Here is a 26,114-nt window from a genome sequence, read left to right on the forward strand (position 1 = left end):
GGAGCAAACCAACCTCCCCGGAGGCGAGGACAAGGCTCTTGACTGAACATCCTCCAACTCGGCCAGCTTCCTCTTCTGCAGAGGTGTCCTGGCGAAATAGAGGACGGATCACAATGGACTAAAGGGGTGGAGGTGCACCCATGGCTCTACTCTCAATAATGATGAGTCACTTCTGTGCAGCCCTTTACAGTTTGTAATGTGCTTTCCAGATGCTTCACAAATGGCTGGGAAGGGAGCCCAGTTTGGAGTGGGACAGATCTGCCCTCCTCAACACCCCTAGTACAGTGAGGGAAAGGAATGGCACTTTCAGGCCGTCTCCCCAGCCCCCTTCTTTCTTTTTGCTTGCGGCTGTTGTGCTATTTCAGCACGTTAAAGGGGAAAGCTTCCAAACCACTTTAGGGTTGATGAGTATTGACTGGATCTCGGACAACATCAGCAGAAATTTATAACAAATAAATCAAAGGTTGTCTGTTCTCCAGCCTGGCCTGGCCCAACCAGAGGACTTCTAACAGGCTGCAAGCCTCTGAGCTACTTAGAGATGAAGGTGCTACATTATGGATATTTAGAGTTTTTGTGCACATAATAGGTGTGCCTAAGGCCTCACAGTGTCCCTGGAACCTAGCTTCGGGTAGTAGAAAAAAAGCCCAGGTTGGGAGGGTGACAGATCATGGTTAGAATTCTGGCTTAGCTACCTACTGGCTCTGTGACCTTGACCACATAACTTGACCTCTCTGAGCCTCAGTTGTCTCACTTGGAAAATGCGTTAAATATCTGCTTCACAATCCCCGCAAGGACTGCATATGGTAGTATTGCACTGTGTCTGGGTTGGGGAAGGCACTCAACAAACAGTAGGTGGTGTTGGTATTCACGTTCTATAAAGAAAGGCCCTAACACTGAACACAGTAAATGCAACCCAGAGGCGTGCTCCTTTAATTATGTGCCTTTCTCAACTGAGCTACCACTTTTAGGGTATTCATGAATCCCTGAAGAATGTTAGAATTGTAACTTCGTCTTCCTCTGATGATGCAGAAAGAATTTCAGGCTGTCATTACGTACATTACCTTTCCATGCAGGTAAAGAGCCTCAAGGCTGCCTAATGGAATTTTGGAGAATGAAAGTTTACTGGAATTTAACCTAGCTCTCAGGAATCATCCATCCACTCGTTTGTCTAACAAATATTTTCACTTGACACCCACCATGAGCCAGGAGCTGGTCTAGGTGCTGGGGACACTGAAAGGAAGGGGACAGACAAGAGCCTCCCTTGGGCTAACTGAGTTCTGTTAGACTCAGACAGAAGTGACAAGCAAAGATCACCTGAAGAAAGAAACTTGGTGTACTGCTAGAGAGAGATGGGGCAGGCACTTTAGATGGATCACCAAGAAGCCTTCTGCGGTGACATCTGAGCTGTGACTTGAATGATGAGAAGAAGCCAGTCATGAGAATAGTTTCAGGGAAAAGGGTCCAGATGGAAGGAAAGTGCAGAAGTCCTAAGGAGGGAATGAGCGTGGTGAGTTTGAGGCCCACACGTGGCTGGAGTGGAGGGAAGGAGGGTGCATGGTGGTGGCAGAGAGAGCAAAGGCTGGCAGGACCAGGCCATCTGGGATTCCTGAAGGCCAAGAGCAAGGGGAAGCCATGGGAGGGATTTAAGCGAGGGGCGGAGGACAAGACACAAGTTGGGGGGAAGCTGTTGGATCCAAACTTCAGACTCCTGATGCCTGTTTAAACTCCCCCTCCAGCTTCCTAAGTAAGGGTGTATCGTTCTAGCATGTGCTCTAATTCCTGGTTGCCACGGTATCGCCTTCAAATCCCAGCAACACACTTAGTCATTGCATGATCTAGAGCAAGTATGTTGACTTTTCGGAGTGTCACTTTCATCACCTATAAAACAGGAATAATCGTCCTAATAACAGGATCATTATGACGATGAAATGACATCTCAGGTGCCAGGTGCTTAGCAGAGGGCCTAATCCGTGTAGATCATTTGTGGTTTTATACCTCTTGTGGGTACCCTCCTAGATATCCCTCATACAGCCTTCCTAAGCTCACAGACGACATTCGACTGGGACCCACACACCTTCAGTCGGTCCCATCCCCCGCCTGTCCACACAGACACTCCTAGGCTACTTGATGTTGTCACACGCTCTGCAGAAACTCCACTCTAAGCCCTGTGGGGTCGTCTCAGCAGACGTAGAGTTGTTTGACTATTAACCACCCTTTCCAGCCCCTAAGACGAGCAAGGCCATTTGCAATGATTCTCCACCAGAGGGAAGAGTCTCCCCTTCCTCCAGACTTCCAACAATTAAGAACCTAACGCTCACATCCCTTCTCTCCCCTCAAATCCCTCTGGACCTTCACCCACCCTCCCTTCCTTTTGCTTCCATCTCGGAGGAATAAATATCCCAGCAGCTTGCCTATGCTGACCTCGTCTGCCTCTGCTGTGGATTCCAGGTCTTTCCATCTCCTCGAAAACCTTGCTCCATCAAGCATCTTCTCTCCTTTGTATCTTTAATCTCTCTCTCTCTCGTTCTTTGTCTCTCTCTGTCTGCCCCTTTCTCTCTGTGTGTCTCTCTCTCTCTCTCAGATTCTTCTTCTCAGCCAACAAACATATTCAGGTCTCCTCCATCCCCATTCACTCAAAAATAACTCTCCCCATCCTCTCGTGCTTCCTCCAGCTATTGTGCTACATCACTGCCTTCCCTAGCTCATGAACGTCACTCCTTTCACTTCTGAAATCTGGTTTCCTCCCAACAGGTCCCTGAAACAACTGTTTCCAAAGTCATCAGTGACCCCTTCCCAAATCTGCCAACCAACCCCAGGCATCATCCTTCAGGGACACTACAGTACAGTATTTGACCCAGCGGACAGTCTTCTTTCTTCCTGATATTTTCTTCTTCAATGGCCTGGGACTTTTCTCTGTCTGCCAGAACCTCCCCGCTGCAGTGCACATTTCCTGCCCTCTAAACAGGGTATTATCTCACTTTTTGGGGGCCCTGAAATCACATTCTGCACCTCTCTCTGGTGAGCCATCATGCTGTCCATCCTGACTGTCAGGCTGTAAGCTCCTGGGAAGAAGAGGGCTCACTCCTAGCTCACCTTTGCATCTCTGGTGGTAGTCAGTATGGACCTCATACGTAGTTCACAAATATCTGATGAAGGGTGAATGAATCAAATTGAGTCAAACTGATCAAATGGAGCCATGACCTTTGTTACAAAGTACTTATGAAGGTGGAAAATGTGACCTTTCCTAGAGGCCGTGTGGTATAGCTCTGGAGCTGGACAAACTAAATATGAAGTGTGACTCTACCACTTACCAGCATCGTGACCTGAGCAAGTGTTATGACTGTCTCAGCCTCAGTTTCCTCAACTGTAACATGAGAACAATAATACCTACATCACAAGAGTGTTGTGAAGAATAAATGACATAATAAAGGAAAAAAATGGTCTAGCCCAGCTCCTAGAACACAGGAGGAACTCAGAACAGTGAAGAATCTCCTCGCTGGAAAGAAGTGGGAACAAGAACCGCCTGTCCCAGAGGGACCCAGGCTGCACAGATGCAGCCATTTCTGACCTGTTTCCAGCAGCAGCCTCACGATGGAGAAGCTGGAGTGGGATACGCTGTAGTGAAGAGCTGTGTTGCCATTGCCATCAGCCAGGTTGACAAGCAGCTTTAGCAAGTGTGGGGAGTGAGGCTGGACCCCGCGGAGGTAGGTGGCCACCACAGCAGGGCTGGATGACTTCCGGCTGGAGACCCGGAACCACTCTTGACTGATGGTATTTAAGCTCTGCTTCTGAAAGATCAACAGATTCCAGCTCCAGGAGGTTACCTACCTGAGTGTTCCAGCTGGGGTGTTAATTTCCACTAGGAAAGGTCAGTTAAGGATGGTTTCACTTCTATCCCTTCAGCTCTCTCCAGATCTCCATGTGATTTACTCCTAGAGGGCTCAGAGCAAGTGGGGTTCCCCATGCAGCAGCACACTTTGAACCCGTGGGATCGGTCCCCCATATGAGGTAGATAGGAGGATTGGGAGAGCAACCCAATAGCCAGTAACACAGCACACTACTCGGGGACAGTTTGAGTCTACTGTACGTTTCGATCACATCCCCCATATACACAGGATAACCATGACCCCCTCCTTCATGCGTCTACACCAGCCTATGCAACCCTAGCCCAGACTCCACCAGGGCATGTGCATGTTTTTAACAGGCATAGCTGGAAAGTCACAACATTTTACTAATGGGAAAAAATGCACACTGAAAGCTAAGACAAACAACATGCCCAATTTAGGCTTGAAGTAAAACCCAAACAGATGTGCTTGAATTATTTTTGGCTTTTAAGTTTCGCTAGGACCTTCAGAGAAAATGGTTTAATAACCCACGGCAGGACCGCACTACCTGCAGTATTCAGCTCCTTTATAACCATGAATGCAAATGACACCAACTCTGCACGTGACATGACCTAAATGTTTAAAATGGAACATGACTAGATTATTTTTCTAAAGGGGAGGAGAAACGATGAGGCTGTGACTATTAGAGATGATTTCATATTCATTCTGGAAAGGGCACTGAATTAGGAGTCACTACACCCTAGGGGCCAGGCATAAGTCCTGGCTCAGCTGTGTGACCTTGGAAGTCCTATAACCTTTTTGAATATTTCCTGTCTTGTCTATAAAATGGCGGTGAAAAAATGGCTGGGTCCCTAACTTCCCATGCTCTACAGAGTGAGGTCCTTGAACAACCTGCTTTGTCTCTAAGGTGGAGAGGGGGTGTCCTGTGCTTTGGTCCTAAAGTGGGTGTGATGTCAGGTTTGTATGTCCTCTGATCGATTTTCTAGGCAGAAACAGTGGAACCTTTTGTGGCTGAAACACTTCTTGTATATCAGAATATCTCCTTTACCCATGGAATCTTCAGGAGAATCTGGAGAAAGTTCCTCATATTAAGGAACATAGTGGTAGATTTTAAATGAAGATCTAAGAAATAACTTAGCTCTGTAATTCATTTAAGAATAAGTAGCAGGAGTTTTAATCAACATCCACCTCACATATTGGTTCTTTAACAATCTGGGAACAAGTTAGTTGCCAAATCAGCGAAGATAAAATACTCATGAAAATGGGCTAATCAATCGTTTTTACTCCTAAGGCTCTTCCGCAAAGGAGAACAAAATGGGCTTTAAAAATGCTTACAAGCTGTTACACGTTGGGTCTTATCAGTTGCTCTCACGACTTGGGAAAATGTGTCTGTGCCAGTACCTCTTGATTCAAGCAGAAACTAATCCTTACATGTTTAAATCTCCATGGTCCATGATGGAGTTAAGGAACTAACATGTATTTTCTTGCTTTTGGTCTCTTGACCCATAGATGCACTTCAAGAAAAACAGTAAAGACTACAGAATGAAATGCCAGGGCTTGAGGGTAGTGGAGACATGCGGTCCACCACCTTCCTTTTATTAATGAGGAAATCACGGCCCTGAGTGTTGAATTGACTCACCCAATATCTCACCTCTATCTAGCGGTCCTGGGAGTAGAACCACGGTTCCCATTCCACCTGCTCTTTTCCGCTCTACTCATGGTTCTCTCAAACTGCGAGGCAATTTTGAGCCTAAACCACAAAAGTTCTATGACACATTCAGGTTGGGACGCCTAATAACACTTGGTAAATGCCTCTGAGCCGCAGGCCTGGTTCCTGTACACATGCATGGGTTCTGCTTTCTCAGCACAATCCATCACCTTGGGCAGCAGAGTTTGGGCAAATGAGAGAACAGCCAGCAGACAGGGACCCATGCATACCCACACCACTGCGTCAGGCATGGGACCCAAGTCACCCAGGTGAAACTTAAACAGTATAGAAATCTTTACATGATAATGAAAAATCAGAGTACCAAGAGCTGGTCAGTGGTCGTCCCAGTTTCTGGCAGATGTTGGCTCAATGCCCGGCATGCATTAAGGAATTCCTCTGAGGGTTTACATCTAAAGAAAAAAAATATGTATGTATGTATGTATGTGTATATATATATATATATATATACATATCAGTCTCCATGTTGATAAAAAAAAAGTCCCCTACCTTGACTTTCACTCTCATCTTTTACCTCTCAGCGACTCAAACACCCAAACTGGACAACTTCCCAGGGTCAGGGGCATTCCCCAGAAATACTGGGTGAACACAGCCTCCTGACCAGGAGGCTTGGCTTCTGAACTCTTCTGAAGAGTGAGTTAAGCGCATTGCCCTTTGGATCCTGCTGTTTTCAGGGGGCAGGAGCAGACCACCAAAGCATTTTGGGGACCACGGGCCCAAATGCCATTCCTGACACGCTGGGAAAGGGAGAGTTATCTCTCCGACTTTGGAGCCAACATTTTCTGCCTGAGTGACTTGACTAATCCAAAGGACTCAATGCACAGCAGCAAATTTCTTCCGGTTATTCTTCCATGAAGGATACAGTAAGTGCTAATTGATTCAATAAAATGAAAATCGATTAAGCTGGGGCACTCTCAATGATACGCACTCCTCCTGTGCTAGTATAAGGGCAGACTTAGCTCTGAGAGGCCTAGGTTGGGAGTCAATGGCGTTGGTCACCGAGAAGCTCCGCTCTCATAGCGTCCTTACAGCGCTGCTATTTTGGAGCAGCCCTGCGGCACTGCTGGACAATCAGCTGCCATTCACGGCTCATCATTCCTTCAGCAACCAGGCTGGGGATGATGGTAATGATAATGAATGGTACTTATTATTCTCATTTCTCCCATTTATCAAGAGCCTACTATGTGGCAGGCACTGCAGGAGGCATTTTGCATACTTTTTTACATACTTTTTCTCATCCAGTCCTCAGATCAAATCTATCAGGTTGCTACTATCTGCATTTTACAGATGAGGAAACTGAGGCGACCGCAGCTCAAAAACACCGTGGCAGACGTAGGATTTGAAACCAAGTGTGTCCAACCCCGAAGTCAGTACTCTCTTCATCATGCCATGTGACCTCTCATCACTTTCCAAAACAGGGTTATGTCAGTATGGCCAAAGGGAGAGGCAGAAAAACATGTGGGAGAATCACAAAAGACATGCGTTGAAACACCACCTCTGCTAGCTGTGTCACTAACTTCTCGAAGCCTCTGTTTCCACATCTGTAAAGTGGGGCTTATAATAATTTCTACCTTACAGATTGTTAGAAGGATTACATCAAGAGAATACCTGTAGAGTCCTTCACATTTTCAGTGCTAAGGCCATGTTAGCTTCATATGCAGAGCTCTGTCTATGACAGTATATCCCATGAAGGCAGAAGTTAGATCTGTTTAGTTTAACCAATGCACAGTACCTGGCATAGATTGGAAACTCAATAAATATTGGTGAATGGATGGATAAATGAATTAACAAACAACCAGAAGAAAGGGTGAATAAATGCCCTTGCTCTTTCTCAGAGGATCAAGTGCCCCATCTATCCCCATCTGACTCACCTCTCAGCCTTGGGATGGGGAAGCTCTTCCGCAGGCCCGCCTTCCTGGTCTGTGTCACGGGTGCCCTCGGGAATGCCCTGCCCCGCCTTGTAGCTGAGGTGGGCATCCTTGCCCCGCCTATATTCTGGGCCATCACATTTCTTCTCGGCCTCGCTGTCAGACAAGTCTTCTGGGGAGGTGTCCTCACTGCTGGTCTCCTCACTCGAGGTGGTCTCATAGCTGGGAAAGGAGACAAGGTCACTCGTTCCGTGCTTCCTGCCCGATGCTCATGTCAACACCAATGAGAACTCGGTGGGCTTCAAATAACACTTCCGGGCTTGCTAACCTCATCCTCCATTCTCTACACTTGCAGTGCTGGGCAAGGGGACTCCCAGGAAACCTACTGTCAGAGGAACATGCTTTTAAGGGCTCTGTACCTTTTAACGCTGGAGGCCATTTGGGGAAAAGGGTAATTAACTAAGCTCTTTGCAACAAACACACAAACAGCCCATGGCCTAATTGGTCGATGCATTCAGATGATCCACGTATCCAAGGCTCTCATGAAAGCATTTGATTCTGGAACCCTAATGTCCTGTCCTGAGAGGGACCCAGATCTAGGCAAACATCCTCCACCCTGAGTTCTCTGAATTGCCTAACGAATCTTCACATCTCTGGGTGACTGTGAAGCCTCCCTTTGGCCACACTGTTCTATCCCAGCTTACAGCTGACAAGGGAGGAAACATCTGTGTTCACTCCTGGCAGGGTTCCATGGGACACGTGAACAGTTGGGATACTTGAACCTAGCACCTGCCTTTCTCAGTTGCTGTTTCAACCACGGCTTAAAACAGCAAAAGTGAGGGCGTGGGCCACTTGACTGGCCTTCCCTCCCCAGCAATGATCCTTATGTTCAGTTATATGCAACTCTATTGAGGTGGCAGACCAGAGACCAGAGAGGAAAGTTCTGGAAGATGTATTGATCCCTCTGCTGATGGTCAACAGGAGACCTCCGATGGAGGATGCTCCAGTTAAGATGAAGATTTCAGGTTCTTGGCCTACTGGCACTGCCACAGAGACCAGGGGAGACCAGTGGCCACAGCTTCTACTGAACCCCCTCATGCCCTTTATCTGAATGGTGGTCCCTATGTAAAGGCCCTGTGCTCACTGGATTTGCAAACCCAGACTGCTCCCTAGTATGCTCACATTCTGTCTTGTTCAAACCCCAGATATTTCTTCCTCTACTGTGCTTGGCACAACATTTTGCTTTTGTGATTAAGAAAACAGGACTTATTAAGTTTACCAAACAGTTCTTATCTTAGAATTGCTTCATAAAAGCTCCACCTGGAAGTTCATTCATTCAACAGACATTTACTGAATACCTACTATGTGCCAGGCACCGTTCTAAATGTTATAACCAAAGTCCCTATCCTAACTGAGCTTAAACTCTAAGTAGGGAAAGGCAGAAAATAAACACGTAAACAATATATTCAGATAACGATAAGAGCAATGAGTAAACTAATAACAGGCCACGGGATAGTGTGATGGGAGGAGGGGCTACTTTTTTTTTTTTTTTTTTTTTTTGCGGTACGCGGGCCTCTCACTGTTGTGGCCTCTCCCGTTGCAGAGCACAGGCCCCGGACGCACAGGCTCAGCAGCCATGGCTCACGGGCCCAGTTGCTCCGCGGCATGTGGGATCCTCCCGGACCGGGGCACGAACCCGTGTCCCCTGCATCGGCAGGCAGACTCTCAACCACTGCGCCACCAGGGAAGCCCAAAGGGACTACTTTAATTAGAGCAGACGTTTTTAACGTTGGCTGCATGTTAGAATCACCTGAGGGTGTTTAAAGTTCCCAATACCTGTACTGCACCTGAGACTAATTAAACCGGAGTCTTCCAGGAGGGGGAGCCAGGCATCAGTATTTTTAAGGCTCCCCCAGGGTTTCCAAGGTGCAGTCAAGGTTGAGAACCACTGCACCAGACTGACAGATACTGAGGGATATCTGGGAGAGAACTTTAAGTGGAGGAAACAGCGAATGCAAAGGCCCCAAGATCAGCCTGACTGAGCATGTTTAAGGGAAGAAAGCCCGGAGCCAGTGACGGGGGATGAGGCAGGCTGTAGTCACAAGATGGACCTCCAGGTTTTGGTACAAAGCTGGCACTTTGGGGGACTTCCCTGGTGGGCCAGTGGTTAAGAATCCATCTTGCAATCCAGGGGACGCCAGTTCGATCCCTCATTGGGGAACTAAGAATCCACGTGCCACGGGGCAACTGAGCCCGTGTGCTGCAACTACACAGCCCAGGCGCTCTGGAGCCTGCACACTGCAAGGAAGAGCCCGTGCCGCAACTAAGACCCGAAGCAGCCAATAAATAAATAGATAAATATTAAAAAAACAAAAAACAAAAGCTGCCACTTTTGCAAGTATTTAAGCAGGGGAGAGATGGGACCTGCTTTAGACTTTGAGGTGAGTCTGATTCTGCTTTCTGTACACAAACTGGGGAAAGCTCAGAAAAAAATGGTTTCTCCTCTGGCCACAGTGTCTGGCGTCAGCAGGCATGAGAACAGCAACCCTCCTATGACATCTCATTTCAATCTTTCTGACATTCCCCTCACAGAACCTGCCACAGTAGTGACGTCACCCATGTCTGAATTGGGTGTCTTCCTTCTGGTCTCACCCAAATTAGCAGGGGTTCTGACCTGTTCCAGGCAGCCTCCTGGGCCCACCCCTGGCTGGGCCTGGTGCCCCTGCTTTGGGCTTTCCCACCATCCTCCACTTCTTTCTCTACTAGTGTTCATCTCATCCTGTCAGCGTTCTCCCTTTACTTCCGTCTTATCTCAGCCCATGTCCAAACTGTGAGTTAAAGGCTGGGACAATGATTTATTTGACTTTTTTATCCCTACCACCAAACACATCATCGGTACTTAATAAATGTTTGTTGAATGACTGATTTAGCAAATATTCTAAATCCAGTGATTTACTCTCTACACTATATAAGGTCTGGTTCACGTTCTGAGTCAATAGACATTGATCATTTTTCTTCATCCTAAAAAAGTTGGTCTGGTTTGCCGTAAGTTAGTTAAAGGAAGGAAAAAATTAAAAGGATGAAATTTGAAGTTCTACAAATTAAGAATTTGTCCTAGGTTCAGTGTTACGGTTCAGATTAAACGTCTTCGTTAAAGGGCTCATGTGTCCCCAAACTAGCAGAAGGCACCAGAATCCTGGCCCCGGGGAACACCAAAGCCAAGACATATTAAAAGCACAGGATCCAACAGACTACCACAGCTGGCAAGAAGCCAAACACATGCAAACCCGAGAGGGAGTTTTAAAGGGCCGTTGAGATTAATTCCCTTGAAGAAGAATGAAAACCAGATGCTTCCCCTAGGAAAAGAGAGTGCTCAGGGCAACAGCAGGAGAGGTAGTGTGGAGGGCAGTCTGGGCTTCACGAGCGATGCTTACCCACCGTTAACCCCAACAAACTGAAGGTTCTTTTTGGTCCCATTACCTCCTGCACGGAAGCCATAGTCTTTCTTTTTCATTATGGATTTAAGGCTGGTCGATGGGGAGATCTCTAGGTAGACACAACATCACAGGTTAGCATGATCTTGGGGATGCCCCAGAATGCAGCAGAACTGGGACTCTTGCTTTGAGGGCACACAGGCTGAAGGTGTGTGAAGAGGCAGAAAGGGAACTAGATAATTTAAATCAAATATACTGAGGGTCTTTGAGGTGTCCCAGCCTTCTGGTCAATGCCAGCCAAATTGTTCCAGTTCACAAACCCTCTACGTGTGGATTGCAGAGTAGAGTTATTGGAGCATTCTTGAACCATGTGGTGTGAGTGCCATTGTTGACCCTATATCTTAGTCTGGGGAAATCTGAGGCTCAGATTTGCTCAGTGAATGGCAGAGCAGGAGTAGAACTTAGGCCTCCTGACCCCTGGTCCAGTACCCACTTCTGCTTGAGGGCACCCCAGCGGTCCTTCCTGACTCACAAGCTAGATGACACTTGTGATGTGGGGTAGCCAGGGAAATCACATGAGCAAGAGCACAAGTCTTCTTTTGCTGGGCTCAAAGTTACAGGAGGCAATTCACAATGAGTAAGACGAGAACTAGCACCGAAATAATGAGAAAACAGCCAATTTGTGATCTGCGGCAGGAAGCAGACTCACACGCTGCTGCCCGTTGAGCAAAGCAAAATATGGTTCCACTTAACTCCAGAGTGCGTGATCTGTTATAGGAGGAAGAGCCGCTCTGCCAAAGGGTCGACTTCCACATGTGAGTATCGCCCAATTTCTCTCTCTCTCTCTCTCTCTCTCTCTCTCACACACACACACACACACACACACAGAGACACAGAGGGAGAGAGAGAGAGAGAAAATAATTCAGTAAAATACTTCAGCTCTCAATATAATGATCCTCCAAAACAAGGCTACAAAAAACCTCTAATGTGCAAGAACTGGGCAGGACCACAGGAATGCAAGAGCCCAAGAAACAATTAAGGAAGGCAGAGGTTTAAAGCACTCACAGCCAGGGCCTTTCTTCACCCTAGACATTGCCTCCGCACAATGCAAATGAGAAAGAGGCACCTCTCTGGGCAGACACACAGTGCTGCAGGCTTGGCAAGTGTGGGATGGGTTTCAGCTCCCATTTACCCTCTGGCACCTTTGTGCCCTGTGCTATGTGAACGGCTGTATGTGGTGGCCCTGCAGTCAGTCCCAACGTTAGAGCAAGGACAAGAGCAGAGGTTCCAAGCCTCCACTGTCACAGAGATCAGTTTTTATTCCACTGGGTTCCTGGATGTGCTTAAACCTTTAAAAAAAAAAACATATGCATGCAATTAAAACCCTTTTCCCCTTTGACTCGTCAAGGAGCAATGGTTCCCCGTCTCAGGCACCAGTATTTACCCGTCGGCGGGGAGGAAGAGGGGCCCGGGGGCTCCTTCTGGGGTGGAGTGTGGGCCGAGTAGGCGGACAGCAGCAGGTTGAGGGAGCTCTGTAGCTGGCTCTGGATGCTGCTGAGCTTGGAGGCGGGCTGCTTGATGGCACGGGCCAGCTCTGGGTACCCATGCTCCAGGCAGCTCCACTGCTCCTGCAGGAGTTCCTGGATCTTCTTAACGTACTGCCCAATAGTGGCATCGGTGGTGGGTGAGCTCGGTGGCCTTCCTGGGCGCTCCTTCCCCGGGAGCTCTGAACCGGCCTCCTTCCTCCCTGCTGGGGGAGCCTTTCTCTCGCTGCTCCTTGGAGAGCCTCTTGCTCCCCTGACTGGACCCTCGGCTCCTACCTGACGGCCTTCTTCCTGGTCAGAGCATCCTTCTTCGATCCTGAGCTCAGTGGAGAGGCAGCTATGTAAAGAGGGGGTGAGGACCATCTTGGATCCCCGTGGCAGTGACAGCTGGGATGGTGACACAAATTCTGCTGGGCTCCGATCCTCCCATTTGTGACCTTCCTGCCTCCACAGGACGCCATTCCCCTTTCCCCAGGCCCCCCAGCTTTCAGATCTTGTGTTGCCCATAAGGTTGACCCCAATGTTCTTGTCACACGACTCCCTGGTCAAGAGTCCTTGCAGAGGGTCAGTGTTGACCATGGCATCAGTCTGGCCCTGAGCATCTTTGGTGTTCTCGTGGCTAAGCTTTTCTGTCAGTTGAGCTACAGTGCACTCTAGCTCTCGAACCCTCTGCCCCCTAGCCTTGATTTCCTCCTCCTGCCGCTGGAGGGCAGCTCTGACTTGGGCTAGTTCCTCAGTTCTTCCAGACAACTCACCCTCAAGGCCCGAGAGCTGCTGCTTCAGGCTGGAGATGCTGCCAGGATCCACGGAGGTAAGGCCCAGGCTTTCCTCCGTGACCCGGATGCCGATGCTTCTCACGTCTACTTCTACAGGTGGCGGCGGTGGGATCTCGCTGATGTTGAGCTCGATTTCTTCCAGGGGGAGCTCATTCTCAGGGACGGGTGATGGCAGAGGTGGGGGGCTTGGTGTTGGGGAGCCGGGGGTCGTGACCGCCACCTCGGCTTGTCTGCTTTCCTGCTGGTCTCCTGCATCCTCTAGAACTACAAGTGCTGAGAAAGGAGGACTTGAGACAGGGAGGTGACCTGCAGCTTCTTCTTCACCCTCTGGAGGCTCAGGCCCCTTCAGGATCAGCTCCGGTATTCCTGGCACCAGGTCTCCGGACTCTCTGGCTTCTGGTTGAGCTGCTGCTCGCTGGGTGGAGTTGGAAAAACCTGCAAATCCTTCCGCAGGGCCAAAGGCACCATCACAGACACCGCCTTCGCCCTGAAGTGGGGGGAGGGCGGGCGGGGTCGGGGGCCCTGAGTTTAGGCTTGGGTCCTCCGAGGCCCTGTTTTGCAGCAGCGTGGCTGGCATGCTGGATGCTCTCAAGAGCTGGGGCCGTCCACTCCCGGAGGCGACCTCAGCCTCCCTGGGAGCAGCAGCCTCCAGCTGTCTGGCCGTCTCCGTCAGCAGCGCCTTCCGGTGGTAGCTCGCCTCGCTCCCGCCGGCGGCTTGGGGGTGATCACCGAGCGGCAGTGGCTGGGCTCGCGCCTCTGTCCCGAGTGACACCTTACTTGGCACCACTGGGGGCCAGTTTGGGTGGGAAAGAGCAGCATGGGGGCGAGCCCCGCTGTCGGGAAGGCTGAAGTTTCGGGGCAAAGTGCTAAACTTGGCCTGCTTGGCCCTTCTGTGGATAGGAATCCTTTTGATGGTGTTTCCCTTCTCGATGTCATCCACATACTTGAGGAAGTCCAGGTCTAAGTGGAAGCCATATGGGGTCTCCACGGAGTAGGGGTGGCTCTTTGGAGGGTCTTTCTCTTCATCCCCCTGAGAGGACTGGTCTTTGGCTGGGAGACATAAGACATGTGAAAAAGAAGCACAACATTAATGAGAAAGACAGGCAGTGAGACCTAATATCTCTCGCATAAGTGTTCTCCTAAATGTTCCAGCCTCTGAATTATGCTGTGATGCTCACCGTCTTTTGGCTGGGCTGAGAAATCCTGTTATTAAATCAATGTGGACTTAGCCAGTGTCTCCAAGGAAATAGGTAGAGGGAGTAGTTTCCAATTTGCAGTATGGCATTTCAGTTACCACTGTGGCCAGGAATTTGCCAAATCAGGGTACTAATTGGTAATTATGAATATGGACATTTTCAAAGGATGAGATACACGATTGTCTCAATATTAAAAAAGGACCTTGCATTATTCAAATAGGTCCTAGTAAATCTTGCTAAAGCCAGAGATATCAAGGAGCCGTGCCTCCTGCATTACTTAAGCTTCCTCTGATGGCTGAGCCTCTAGGTACATGAAGCTCAGAACGGGCACCCATAATCATGCACAGCCTATGCTCTTTTCCCCTGGAAAACTGCGTAGTGCTTAACAAACAAGTTTCACTTTCAAAAACTCATGCCAGGTAAGGAAATACCACCTTTTTCACAAACTGGAAAAAAAGGTGGTGGAGGAAAATGGGACAATCAATGTCAGAAGGGACATTGGCAAACATTCCTCCAAGAGGTGTGGGACTCATGATTTTTCAGAGCAGCCCAAAGTATCAGGAGAATATCACGATGAGAAAGTTCTCCATCACACCAAGGCACCACTGATCTTGACTCCAGCAGAGGATGCTGAGAACAAGTCAGTCCTTTGATTATTTGAATCCATAGGGATTTGTCTCCAATTAGCATCTTCCTCAGGTTAAATAATCTTTGTTGTTTTCATGTTCCTAATGTGACACCCTTTATTACCTCTGTGACATTCTGCTAAACATGCTCTGAAAATGCTGAGTTCAGGAGAGGACATTAGTGGAGAGCACAGAGGCCAAGAATACAGACCCTGGAGCCTGGTCTATATTTCAGCTCTGTGACTTTGGGGAAATTACTTAGCCTCCCTGTGTCTCATCATCCATAAGATAGCAATAATAACAGGTAAGATGAGATTGTGAGGACTGATTAATACATATGAAGTGCTTAGAACAATGCCTAGCACATGATGAACATTCAATACACACTCAATATTATAGTTATTATCTTTGTGGAAGTCCAAATTACAGAGAACTGAAGCCCCCTAATGGAAACTGACTTGCTGGGTACATAGGAGGGGATCCTCAAATTCTTTGCATCTGACTGATTGCTTGACTCCAAGAGTAATAGGCCCTGGGGGGAAAATGACAAAATAGCAGCAATTGAATTCACTTACCTCAACCACTATTTATTGAGCACCTCTGTTGGTTGCTAAGATAGATCTTAAGGACACAGAGATGAATCAGGTATAGCTCTACCCTCAAAAAAAAAGTATGGTCAAGTAGGAGAAACACCAACAAGTACGATGCAGTATGACAAGGATGGTAACAGATACACGCTCAAGGACCAGTGTTCCTTCTTGACTTATTTTCCTAGTTTCTCAGAAAAACTTTCTTGGACTTAGAGGCTAATTCTGCCTTGGTTGGAGAGGGATGACTTCATAAGAGCGACATATAACTGGGTGTTAAATGAATAAATAGCAGTTTGCCAGGAGAACACAAGAGGGTGAAAGACATTGTAGCTGTTTATCTCCAAGATGGCCATTATCAATTCCTACCTTCTCTAGACAGGCAAGGGAATCTTATATTGAGAGGTGGGGTCCATTTCTCTATGCTTTTGAATCTCAGCTGGCCTGTGACTGCTTTGACCAAAAGAAAATGGCAGAAATGACACTGAGAGAATGCCAAGATTAGGTCATAAGAAGCCTCTAAGTTCTACCTGCGTCTCTTAGAATGCACACTCAGGGGGAAGCCAGATGTCATGTAAGGAGTCCAACTTCCCCGAGACTGCCATACTGTGAGTAAGCCCAAGTAGCTCCAGAGAGAGGTCATGTGAAGAGATGGTGAGAGATGCCTCACCAGACTGAGCTGTTCCAGACATCCTAGCCCAGGTGCCAGACATAAGTAAAAGAACTTCAGATGATTCCAGCCTCAGCCATCATCTGATTTCAATGACAGGAGGGACTCCAAATGAGAACCACTCAGCTGAACTTGTGTTAGTAATGCATGATTGTTTTAAGCCACTAAGCTTTGGGGTGGTTTGTTATGCAGCAATAGATAGCCAGGACAGATCAGATATATGTCAGAGAATGGGCAAATGCATTAAGGTGTGAAAATCCATAGTAATACAGGGTTCTATAAACACAGTTGATATGTGTGGAAGAGAAGGGTGAGGAGTAGAAAAAGACAAAATTGGAAAGGTCAGCAAGAGCCAGATCAGGGAGCCACTTGTATGCATGCCAACAAGCTTTGACTTTACTCTCTAGGCAGTGGGAGTCATCAAAGGGTTTTACACAAGGGAGTGACTTGGTCAAATGTGATTTCGCAGTGAGCATTCTTACAGAGGATTAGAAGAACAAACCAGAGGCCTGAACACCAGTTGGGAGATTGCTGACATGGTCAAGGTGAAAGAGGCGAAGGGATTGGAAGGGAGGGGCAGGTTCAAGAAGAGGTGCAAATGATGGCGTTACCTGGGGCACATATAGGGCTGCTTTCTCCCTAAGAGTGATGACGTATTTGGACTGAGCTCCTCCCACTTGCCTATCTGATCTGTCCTTCTGGCCAGTGCTACATGCTTGGGGCACAGGAACTGTGCTTAGGGAAGTACAGTTATCTCCAAAGAACTAAAGAAGCCAAGTAGACACATAAAGGCTGAACCCTTGAACACTGACACAATCGACCCTACCAGCCTCAGGGCTAAGTAAAGTTGCAGGGCCTGTGGGTGAGTAAGTCTCGGCCTCAGCAGGGAACACAGCAAGGCATTGGTGCTGATCCACAGGGTTGGTCCAAGTTGGGTTCCAGAGCTTCTGTGCAGATACCTGGACTCCAGGCAGATAAGGAGTAAACACTCCTCCAGCACCCAAAAAACTCCAATAAGTTCCCATGCACCCACATGATTTTTTACAAACCTGCTTTCTCCCAAAGAGGCCCACTTGTAGTCTCAATGACAGCAATTGTTCTTTGTTAGTTTCCCAGCTGCACTTGGCTATACTCTTAGGCCTACTGGCCAGTTCAGCAGCCTCCTGGATTATAGGAACAAGCCAAATCAGAGAGGAGGTATTTGTCTAAAGTTAAATAGGGAGCAGATTTATGACCCAGAAGGCAAAGAACACTCCAAAGGAGAGACTGCATTATTTATCTGCTTACTGCCTCAATTCGGTAGAAATGAGCTGATTTGCCCATCAGCCTCTGAGAGCAGGTCCAGAGCACAAATACAATAATAGCATCAAATGAGGAACAGCAGGTTCCAAGGGAAAATACTGCACAAGGGAGATTGAGGTGAATCGAAGAAGTCAGGGAGACTGAGCAGTTATCCAGGATGACGGGTTTAATAGGTGCTTTCCTAAGCTACACTATGGGGTCTCTCTCCTCTCTCTCTCTCTCTCTCTCTCTCTCTCTCTCTCTCTCTCACACACACACACACACACACACACACACACACATTGTGCTGCTGAGCCTGCCACCCACCGTTCTGCATTCCTTCTCTTTCTCCCAGTGCAAGAGGAATGCTGGACCTTGAATGAGGGAGCTTGATCTGATATGCTGGGAGATCTATGCTCACATTAAGTTCTGCTCCTTTTAATTCTACCTGGTGATAGGTATGCAGGAGCTCAGAATTCCAGGCATTGGGCCAGGGTGAGAATTAATTAGGAGGACTGTCTCTACTCAAAATGAACTTCAGATCTGACAAACCAACACATGACTGGCTGGAGTTGAATCCTGCCTCTGTTACCTCCTGCCTCTGTGATTCTGGGCAAATTATTTAAATTCCCTATGCCTCAGTCTCTGCATTTCTAACGTGGGGATAAGAATACCTAACTCACAGAGTTGTGATTATTAGCACCGATGCAGTAGAGAACATGGCATAGGTACTCAACAAAGGGGCCAAAAGACGAGGACGGGCTAGCTCTGAACGGGGCAGGGGGAGATTCACGGAGAATGTGCTCTTTCTTGAATATTTAACTCTGTGTTAGGACTACAGCATCAAGAGGAAGTGAGAGTCCAAGAAAATAATTCTGGAGAAACTGGGAAAAACGAGTCAGGGGAGAAGAAAAAAGTAAGATATATGAGGCTCAGAGCTACCTAGAATTCCCTACAGAGTCTCAGTCTGAAAGCACCCCAGATCACTAGACCCAAGTTGGAAAGGACCTGCAAACACAGTCATGAGCCTAAGACTTACAGGTAGGCATGAGAAAAGGGATTGGAAGGAGACAAGGGAAGGAGGAAGGGGCCACAGTCATTACCCTGAGGGAAAAAGTGAAGTGGGGTGCAAGTAAGGGAACCCATCAGAGGCATTTAAAATGAGGAAAAAAGTCCAAAAGCCTATACTCAGTTTCTGAAGGAAATGGGAAAAACAGAAACTAGAGAGAAAGTGGCCAAAAATACAACCAGAAAGAAGGGGAATTAAATGAATCTCTTCAAAAGGCCAAGACAGTGGAAGCTGTCTTTTCCCTCCTCTGCCTTTATTTTGTGAGATGTGTGTGCTTGAAGGGAGGGGTGCCTTTCTTAGCTAGTTGTGGGTGATCACGTGGAAAGCAGCCGTGCCAAGGATGCTGAGCGGGGACAAATGAGGCAGGCAGGAATGACAGGCCCCCGGGGCATTAAGGGAATTAGCTGGTGTTCTGTGGGACCACTTTCAGGGATGCGCTGAAAAGGCAGCTCCCTGGGGAGAGAGGCAGACTTTTGAAATATATGGTAACTGCATTTGGAAAGAAGGATAAGGCGGGGCTGGAGCTGCTGTCCAATCCTTGAGTCCTGTACCAGTGAAGGGCCATATAGGCTCTCCTGTTTCCTGACATTGGGTAATCTGGAAAAAGCATTTCATTAGAAGTCAGAGGATCGGGGTCTAGTCTATGATGTTTGGCAAGTTTCCTGGGGAGGGAAAGGGGAATATTCATTGGGCTAGATAGTTATTACTCAACAACCTTACATGCATTATCTCATTTAATCCTTTACCAACCCTGCGAAGTAGGTATTCATACCTGCTTACAGACAAGGTGTGGCAGACTGTTTGCAAAAATAGCCACCATTATAACCCACCCTTGGGTACTTCCCTCCCACACTGACCCTAGGCTTGGCCTTGTGACTTGGTCAACAGCAAATGTGACAGATGCAGAGATTTGAAAGTTGCTTGCACATTAGAGTTTGTCCGTTTTTGCTGTGCTTGGAACCCTTCTGTCGTCATGTGAACAAACCCCAACTAGCCTGCTGGGCAACAAAAGACACACGGCCAAATCATCACCAATGCCCTAGGTGACATGGAGTCCACCACCAGACATGTGAGTGTAACCATTCTAAACCATCAGGACAAGTCACCCAGAAGACCACAGACATGTGAACAAGTCCAGCAGAGATCAGTCAAGCTGGCCCAGCCCAGAATAATGGCTTAGCCAATCCACAGAATCTTTTAAGAAATAATAAATATCTTTAAGTCAATACATTTTTGAGTGGTTTGTTACACAGCAAAGCTAACTGATATAGGAGGGAAGTGAAGCTCAAACAAGTGAAATGCCTTGGAAAATCACACAGGTATGAATGCAGGCTCTTTTACCAAATTGTGCCTCATTTTTAGACCTCAAGTTCCTCATCTCTAAAATGAGGTGAATGAGTGAGATCATCCTGCTCCCTTCTTGGTGCTTGGAAGGGATAAGAAACACTACAAAAAGTACACAACTCCAATATAAACATAAGCCTTCATTTTCATTCCCTACTACCTTCTCTTGTTCATGTCTGAAACACACAGTTTGGGTTTCCCAGCACCGCCTAGATGGTCTCCCGTAGGCCTCCCCTGAGCTGTTTCCAGGATTTATGGTAATAACCGCTTTCCAACCCCAGTGCTCACTGTAGAACAGGGAATACAAGGGATCCTGCCTACCGTCTGTCTTCTCCATCTTAGAGAATGCTGACCGCCAGTCTCTTGGGCACTCTTCTTCCGATAAGCCTGTACAATTTGTTGGAGTGGTCTGAAAGAAAGAGGATGGAAAAGTGGAGAGTCTCATTACAATTAGAATAAGTATGGAGGGAACATAGCACCAAGAAAAAAAAAAAAGTAACACCCCTCCTTGCCTTTCTCCCAGGGTGCCCATGTGCTTGTAGCTCTCCAAGGAGGGAAATTAAAAGCCTATACACACTCCTAGAGTATAACCTTGGGTGTGTCTTCATGGAATGTTAGCAGTGGTTGACACCAAAGGAAGCCTCTGGTCCAACTAGACAGATGAGAAAACGAAGGCTTAGAAGTTAATTGTTCTGTGCAAGGCCTCTCAGCACATTCGTGAAGGAACTGGACCCAGGTCTCCGACAAGCAGCATGGTGCTCTTTCCAAAATATCAAGAGCTGAAATCTACTCACTTCCTGTCATGGTAAAAGAATCATAATCCATTTTTTTGGAAGAGCTGGAATCAGAGTACCTATAAGTGATCTGTGACATCCCAATCAGATTCAAGAAAAAGATGAGCTAATTGGAGGGACTGACTAGGAGCTAATAGTTTGGGGTGATTTCTAACCAGGGGCAGAACAAGGGGGAGGTCAAGCCTGGTAGCCGGAAGACATCAGTAACTATGCAAGCAGCGTACTCTCCTGACTCTGAATTAGGGTACCTTGAGGTTTGATCATAAATTCTCCCCAAAGTTTCAATCCTTTTCCAGAACTATTTCTTCAAATGGTAAACAACCTGGATCCTGCCCCCACCCAGTACAGTAAATCACCTAGGAAATTGGTTTTTATGATTTAACTCCGCACACATCAGAATAATAAATCATCTGTGACACCTCAGCAGTAGAAGCGGAGTTGTTTCAGGAATTCCAATGTGCTCGACCACAAACTTCAGATCAGAGAAGCATACCAGGGATGAGGGAAAGGTTGGGAGGACGTGGGAGGAAGAAAAGGACAAGGGGTGGCCCCCAGCCACCCGGGATGGAAAATGGGGAACAAACAAGCAAACTGGGGAAGATGCCTGGGAAATATCAGGCCTGCCAAATCAGAGGAAGTCTGAAGTCTGCCCGACAGAAGGTTTGGTGAACCCTCTTTCTGGGAGTGCTGCTGCTGCCCGCAAAGCCAGCACCCGGCTCTGTCTCGGTTCCCCCCATAACCACGTTCCATGCAGCAGCCTTTGCCTATGCAGGAGTGGCAGAGCCTGGAAGGGCAGACAGGGTTTCTATAGGCAGAGACACTCCTTGCAGAAAGATCACAGAAGCTAAATACCTCACTTACCTTTGTGGCAACCAGTACTTGAGTTTGGAGCTGGAGCAGAGAAGAAGTTAGGGAGAAGGAAGGTGAATGTGGATGGTCCTGGAGGCTAAAAGTGGCCACTAAGGAGGCTGACAGCAGAGAGGCATGGAAGCTTCTAATCAGGGGTGAGGGAGGGTCGCCCTTGTTAAAAAGAGGAGGTTCTGAAACAACCTAAGTGTCCATTGACGGATGAACGGATAAAGAAGATGTGGTGCATAGTGTATGTACATAATGGAATATTACTCAGTCATAAAAAAGAAGGAAATCTTGCCATTTGTGATAATACGCACGGACCCTAAGGGCGTTATGCTAAGTGAAATAAGTCAAAGACAAACACTGTATGTGAAATCTTTATTAAACAAAAGAGAACTGAGGGCTTCCCTGGTGGCGCAGTGGTTGAGAGTCCACCTACAGATGCAGGGGACACGGGTTCGTGCCCCGGTCCGGGAAGATCCCACATGCCGCAGAGCGGCTGGGCCCGTGAGCCATGGATGCTGAGCCTGCGCGTCCAGAGCCTGTGCTCCGCAACGGGAGAGGCCACAACAGTGAGAGGCCCGCGTACCGCAAAAAAAAAAAAAAAAAAAGAACTCATAGATATCGAGAACAGATTAGTGGCTGTCAGAGGCAGGGGTTGGGGGTGACGGCTGGGCAAAATGGGTGAAGGGCATCAAAAGGTACAAACTGCCAGTTTTAAGATAAAAAGTCCTGGGGATGAAATGTACAGCATGGTGACTATAGTTAACAATACTGTCTTATACTTTTGAAAGTTGTTAAGAGAGTAGATCTTAAAAGTTCTTGTCACAAGAAAAAAAAACTGTAACTATCTGACATAGTGGATGTTAACTAAAGTTATTGTGGCGGTCATTTCACAACATATACAAATATCAAATCATTACATTGGACACCTGAAACTAACACAATGTTATATGTCAATTATAACTCAACTGGAAGAAAAAAGAAAAGAAAGAGAAGGTTCCTGGGCAGAGGACACTGCTGCCGATCTCAGTGCCCCAGACCTGCAGTCTGCAGCCAGGGGTGGGGCCTCCCACAGGCTGGCAGGCAGGAGAGGCCCGGCAGCTTCAAGGTGAAAACTGGGGAAGAAAAGGGTGAGGATGCAACCCCTACATATGCACCCCCCATCATCACGGCCTCTCCTCTCCTTCTGCTTCCTTCCTCCTCCCCCCTCAAAACATTACTGAATAACAGGCAGAGCTCGGAGCACTTGACACACTCGAATTACCACACGCAAGCCTCACCATAACCCCAAGAGGATTATTATTGTCCCCATTTTCCAGGTAGGGAGACTGAGGCTGAGAGAGTTGGAAGGCCTGCCCCAAATCATATAACAAGCAAGTATTTGAGCAGGATTTGCTCTCAAGTCTAGTTGACTCCAAGCCTGTGCTGGGAACAAAACTGATTTGTAAACATTTTTCCACCCCTGTAAACAAGACTGATGCTGTGACTGATCCCCAGCTCTCTTTGTGAGGGGAAATGTTTCTGACTCCGATGCTTCTCTGCTTTTCCCCCCAGTATATGTGATGCATCTTCTGGGCATGCAGGAGGAGAACCGCTCCTTTTTTTTTTTTTTTTGCGGTACGCGGGCCTCTCACCGCCGTGGCCTCTCCCGCTGCGGAGCACAGGCTCCGGACGCGCAGGCCCAGCGGCCACGGCCCACGGGCCCAGCTGCTCCGCGGCATGCGGGATCCTTCCGGACCGGGGCACGAACCCGTGTCCCCTGCATCGGCAGGCGGACTCCCAACCACTGCACCACCAGGGAAACCCAAACCGCTCCTTTTGTAAGTCCTCCACCACTCCTTTTATAAGTCCTCTTGACCAAAGTGCGATCTGCTTCTCCGAGGCTGGACACCAAGCAACAAAGCTCCTCCTAAGCAGGAGGTGGCCACCTGGGTGCAGATGGACCTCTGGCTGCACGAACTCACCATCACCTCGGGGAGTTCAATCACACCCACTGCCCTTGGTTAGAGTTACAGTTCAGCCCTTCATATATCAGATCATAGAGCTTCAAATAATTCTGCAGCACCCTTGGGGTCAAAGTTTATTAAAAAGAACTCTATAGAGACCTCTAATCGTTTTCTTAGACTTGAATTTTTCTAAATGAATCTTTCCAAGGCTACAGAAATTAATTAGTTGATACCCCAACTCTCTGAAGAGGGCCGAGCAAGCTTTCACCGTAAAGGGCTCTGCAGGAAAGGGGGGACTATAATGCCCAAGTTATGCCACTTCCAGCTCCACGCACCCCAGCCTTCTCCACCTTGGCCCGTGGTCCTTCGCACGGACATCTCGGAATTTAGCTAAGGGAGTTTTCTTCGAGTGGGTGGATGTTTGATGTGTTTAGGGGAGTGGAATCAAAGACTAAATGCTACATTGACACATGCTACTTTGTTTGCAATACAACAGAATATGAAAAATAGCTTTGTTGGACACCATTTCCCTTTAAAGTGGAATTTTGCAACCTCCTGGAGCATTTAAAATTTTGACTTAGAAGCAATTTATTACTCGTTCTGTTAAGCTGTATCCCCAGTGTTCAGAATTGTAATACTGGTGGTGCTATGTAACTTTTCATTTGTTTATGGCCTATCCCAGGATAAAGAATGCCCAATTAGGTCCCAGCCTCTCTCGTGAGCTCATGATATTCTAGATGTTTTGAGTATACATCGCTGGATCTTCTTCTAGTTCTTCTCCCCTGTTAAGCTTGTGAAGGTCAGAACTCCTACAGGACTCATTTCTGTGGCCACATGTCACCCTCACCCACTGCCCAGCTATATCCTAACATGTGGCAGATCATCTTCAAGTTCCAGATGAGGAACAAAGACACAAAGAGGCTATGTGGCCAATCTAAAGTTACCCAGTTAATTAGGGGCAGGACACTTTGTGCGACTCCATCACTCCACACTGCTTCTCAAAGCCAGTGGGCAGTGAAGAGGTGAGGACTGAGGCTGCCCGCACAAAATCCACCAAAGAGGCAGTTGCTGGCAGACAGCAGTGTTAGCCCATATGTATCTACCAGGCCACGTTAGAAACGGTTCCAGCAGGGTCCATGCCCAGGAGCGTGGATTTCCCTGGGCCAGACCAACTCCGGCGATTTATACCCCCACCCTCTCCCTCTCCCCAGTTATTCTCTTTATGATGCCATTTTCAATCTCACTTTTAACCTCAAATCCAAATACAAAGAAACCTTCCTCTACTTAGCCCTGAAACTGAAACCTAGTTCTGTACGTTTGTTCTCTTCAAACCTCTCTTTATTCTGCAATAATAAAAATGCCATATTTCATCCCAGAACAGGCTGCATGCCAAAATAAATAGCACCTTGGATTTCCTTAAAAAGAAAGCTTGGCTCAAAGCACAGCCTTATTGCCATGAGAATTCTTGGAGAATTCAACCTTACAAAGTCAAATATTTAGCAAGGTAGCACACCAAACAGCAATCTGTCAATCCCTGCAAGACCTCTTGCAAAGACAAAACGCTCTTTCTGAAACAGAGGGAAAAAATGACTTATACCTCATACTGATCTCCCCAGATGATGAGAGCTTCCCGTTTCCCCACTCCAGGGCCCCACGCCTCCAAGTGGGAACGTCCCCTGTGCTAAACAGCAGGAGGCATCTGACAGCATTGCTTAACATTCAGAGGGCTGAAGTCCAGGCGCCGGGGAAGTGAGATGCGCTCCCGAAAAGGATTCCATCAACCGAGTTCTCCAGCCAGCTCACTTCCCACCAACCCAGGAAACAAAGAGATAACTCATGCTCAATAAACGATACATTAACACAATCTCAGTAACTCCGTTCCCCCAGTTTTCTGCAAGTGTCTGTCATTTTTGCCTGCACTGCAGCAGCTGAATCTGGAGCTTCATGAAGAAGAGAAAACCGTCGGGAGGAAAGCTGGGACCACATTACCTTCCCTTGGCATCCTCCCCCTGCCACAGCCTGGAGCTGGGGGAGTCACCTCCTCCCGGAAAGCGGGGTTCTGCTGCTGGACCCGAGCCGATGGCTCCTGAGTCCAGCACAGCAGCACTGGCTCCCCAGCTGTTAACGATTTGGTCAGGTGATCCGTGACCTTGCTGGAAAAGCCAATACTGACTTCCCTTTCGCTCATGGGAAGCGGGGACTGGGGTCAGGAAGGAATTCAGTGCTCAATAAGCTGATACTGGATCTTGCAGAAAGAGGAAGAAAGCTCAAATCATTCAATCGGAAAGTTAGTTCCCAGAGCTGCTCCCAGTTCAGAGGGACGCATCTAAAGATGCTGAAACGGTGCACGCCTTCCTCTGCACACTCCCCCAAAGCTAGGCGCTTATCTGGGGTGGGGGGGGTCATAATTAATTATGCTTTTCCTCCTCCTTCCCTGCAGCTGAGTGGCTCATTAATAAATTTGCTCCTAAAGAGAACTCAGCCTCCTAAGGAGCTGAAACCCTCCAGTGGTGCACCTCCTTCTTCCAGGCTCTGCCTTAGAAACGTCCTCCC

General features: G+C 47.9%; 1 protein-coding gene across 1 annotated transcript in view; it reads right to left on the reverse strand.

The window, feature by feature from the left end:
• KANK4 (KN motif and ankyrin repeat domains 4) overlaps positions 1 to 20,303 on the reverse strand; it is a 31,664-nt gene extending 11,361 nt beyond the window's left edge. The window contains exons 1-6 of the mRNA XM_060084224.1: positions 20,288 to 20,303; positions 12,318 to 14,243; positions 10,874 to 10,985; positions 7,443 to 7,661; positions 5,876 to 5,963; positions 3,569 to 3,788 (exon numbers count right to left, since the gene is read on the reverse strand). Coding sequence (XP_059940207.1) covers positions 3,569 to 3,788; positions 5,876 to 5,963; positions 7,443 to 7,661; positions 10,874 to 10,985; positions 12,318 to 14,243; positions 20,288 to 20,303 — 2,581 coding nt within the window. The remainder of the gene's footprint in view (positions 1 to 3,568; positions 3,789 to 5,875; positions 5,964 to 7,442; positions 7,662 to 10,873; positions 10,986 to 12,317; positions 14,244 to 20,287) is intronic.
• Between the last annotated feature and the right edge of the window lie 5,811 nt (positions 20,304 to 26,114).

The sequence above is a fragment of the Mesoplodon densirostris genome, chromosome 2, assembly GCF_025265405.1.
Source record: "Mesoplodon densirostris isolate mMesDen1 chromosome 2, mMesDen1 primary haplotype, whole genome shotgun sequence".
Lineage (NCBI taxonomy): Eukaryota > Metazoa > Chordata > Mammalia > Artiodactyla > Ziphiidae > Mesoplodon > Mesoplodon densirostris.